The sequence below is a fragment of the Mya arenaria genome, chromosome 17 (assembly GCF_026914265.1).
Source record: "Mya arenaria isolate MELC-2E11 chromosome 17, ASM2691426v1".
NCBI lineage: Eukaryota > Metazoa > Mollusca > Bivalvia > Myida > Myidae > Mya > Mya arenaria.
Window position 1 is genome coordinate 25,962,606 of NC_069138.1, and position 2,138 is coordinate 25,964,743.

Below are 2,138 nucleotides of genomic sequence, written 5' to 3' on the forward strand. Positions count from 1 at the left end.
GTTTTATGTGATTAGTTATTAAGCAACCACTCATTTCAAGTTTTGTTTAACAATGGACATTATATGACAGAGCCAGAGCAATAGGCATTTCAACACATGTGAACTCGAATATTATTGATAGTTACATGTGTGCACAGTTGCATGTAAATATCTTTTACACTGATGGACAAGGTTAATGTTATTGTACGCCGCCGACACACACTTTACAACACTACAAATGCTAGGACAATTACTTGTTGTTATGCTACTTAATGTGACTCAAGTGTGTTTCATGATCAGAACATAATTGCACTTCCTGCTGTACTTGTTACTTTTACTGTTCAAATGTTTTCATATGAGAAAAATGAAACTTTGAACATTGACGCATCCATTCTTCTCAGAATTGCAGTAGTTTCTCACGTTTATTGGAAAATACTTACAAATAAATATAAAGTAACCCTGGAAATATGTTTATGAGAACTCGGGTGAATGTTTACCACATCCTGCAGGTTTTCATGGAAGGGTGAATAAGCTTTGATGGACATGTTTTAATATCAAAACCACACCGAGGGATTATGTTTTTCTGCTATTTATTTACAGTAGAAACTCAAAGGTTGTAAAATTCATACGATATACAAATTTTAAAAGGATAATTGCATTGCACGGCTAAAATGTACAAGCAGTACAAAATGTTGGTGTTGATAGCGATGCTACTCAATGTAACAGGATTAGTAAGAAGTAGTACAGTGGAGGAACGGTTAAATGTCATGGAACAAAAAGTTAGGATACATACACTACAGCTGGCCTACTGGGAACAAGATTATGCAACCTTCAGACGAGACATTACAAAAACCCTTGAAGAAATTAAAATTCAGCTGGTCGACGCACACACAAATAAGTCTTCAAATAATGAAACACCACGGGAAAAAATCAGCAATGAAGGTAAAGATAACCAGAACTATGAAGCTGTAATGAAAGGCTTTGCGACAGAGAAGAAACACAATCAAGAGGTTGAGAAAAGGATGACGAACATTGTAGAGTCTGCGAGCAAGCAGCAAGATGCCCTGAACAACAGGTTATCCACTGTTCAAGAAAAAGTTGAACATATTCATTCAAGGATGAATAACTTTGAAGAAGAAACCTCAAAGCAAAAGATATTCAATGAGAATCTCGGTGAGAAAGTTGAAAGTATTGGAAAGGTTACGCAAGAAGTTGGACCAATCAAGAATGAAATGAGTTTGATCAACATTAAGATATCAGATTCAAACAAACACATGATAAGTGAATTATCGAAGCTGGATTCAGTCAACAACACACTTCATGCTCTGAAAGTTGCGCTTGAAGATGAAAGAACACAAAGAGCCAACGGAATATCGCATATAGAACAACATCTGAACAACAAGGAGGTGGCATTTTCCTCTAGACTAAGTAAAAGTATAGAAGACCTGCAGGCATGGCAGACGATCGTGTTTGAACATGTGCTAACAAACAAGGGAAACAGTTACTCACGAAGCACCGGGATATTCAAGGCACCAAGGAGAGGGATATATGTGTTCTTTACACATATTATGGGATCATCAAGGGTTAATGAAATTTCTCTACAAACGAATGGCAAAAACTCAATGTATTTATATCCAGCAGGGGCACCTTATGGAACCGATGCGAATTTGGTTGTTTTAGAACTGGATGAAAATGACGAAGTGAAAGTTGTAAAGCACGGGCCTTGGGGAGGGAAACCGTTCTATGTGCACCATGCCTGGAGCTCTTTTTCGGGATTTATGCTTTACTCACTGTAGAGTAAGTCTCTTAGTTTGTTCCAAAGCATTATATGGATACTACACGGACACAATAAACTGTATGTTTTCATACCATACTTTTTGAATTTTGTTTGATATATTTAGTAATAAAATATTTAATTTAGAAATTAAACGGTTTCACATGTACAGTAAAAATTGGCTGTGTCGATCTCTGATAACTCGATTTCACGGTTGTGCAGAACCTTTTTCCCGGTTCCGAATACATTCCTTGTTTCTAATTCAAACATTTCCGTATATATTTATTTTTCCATTTCGGTTTTTGCTATATCAAAGTTATATTTTAGCCCCTGCAATCGAATTTCACATATTTCCTGTATAGCTCATGTCGAACTTCAGATCGAG

General features: G+C 36.3%; 1 protein-coding gene across 1 annotated transcript; it reads left to right on the forward strand.

Annotated features, from left to right (window-relative positions):
• Nucleotides 1-277: 277 nt before the first annotated feature.
• LOC128223044 (uncharacterized) lies at nt 278-1,908 on the forward strand. Its single transcript, XM_052932282.1, has one exon. It carries the CDS (start codon nt 651-653, stop codon nt 1,773-1,775), a length of 1,125 nt encoding a protein of 374 aa, XP_052788242.1. The 5' UTR covers nt 278-650; the 3' UTR covers nt 1,776-1,908.
• The last annotated feature ends 230 nt before the right edge of the window (nt 1,909-2,138 follow it).

Excerpts from the sequence above, each read along its gene's own strand:
- LOC128223044 (XM_052932282.1), top strand. The coding sequence starts at position 651 with ATGTACAAGCAGTACAAAATGTTGGTGTTGATAGCGATGCTACTCAAT.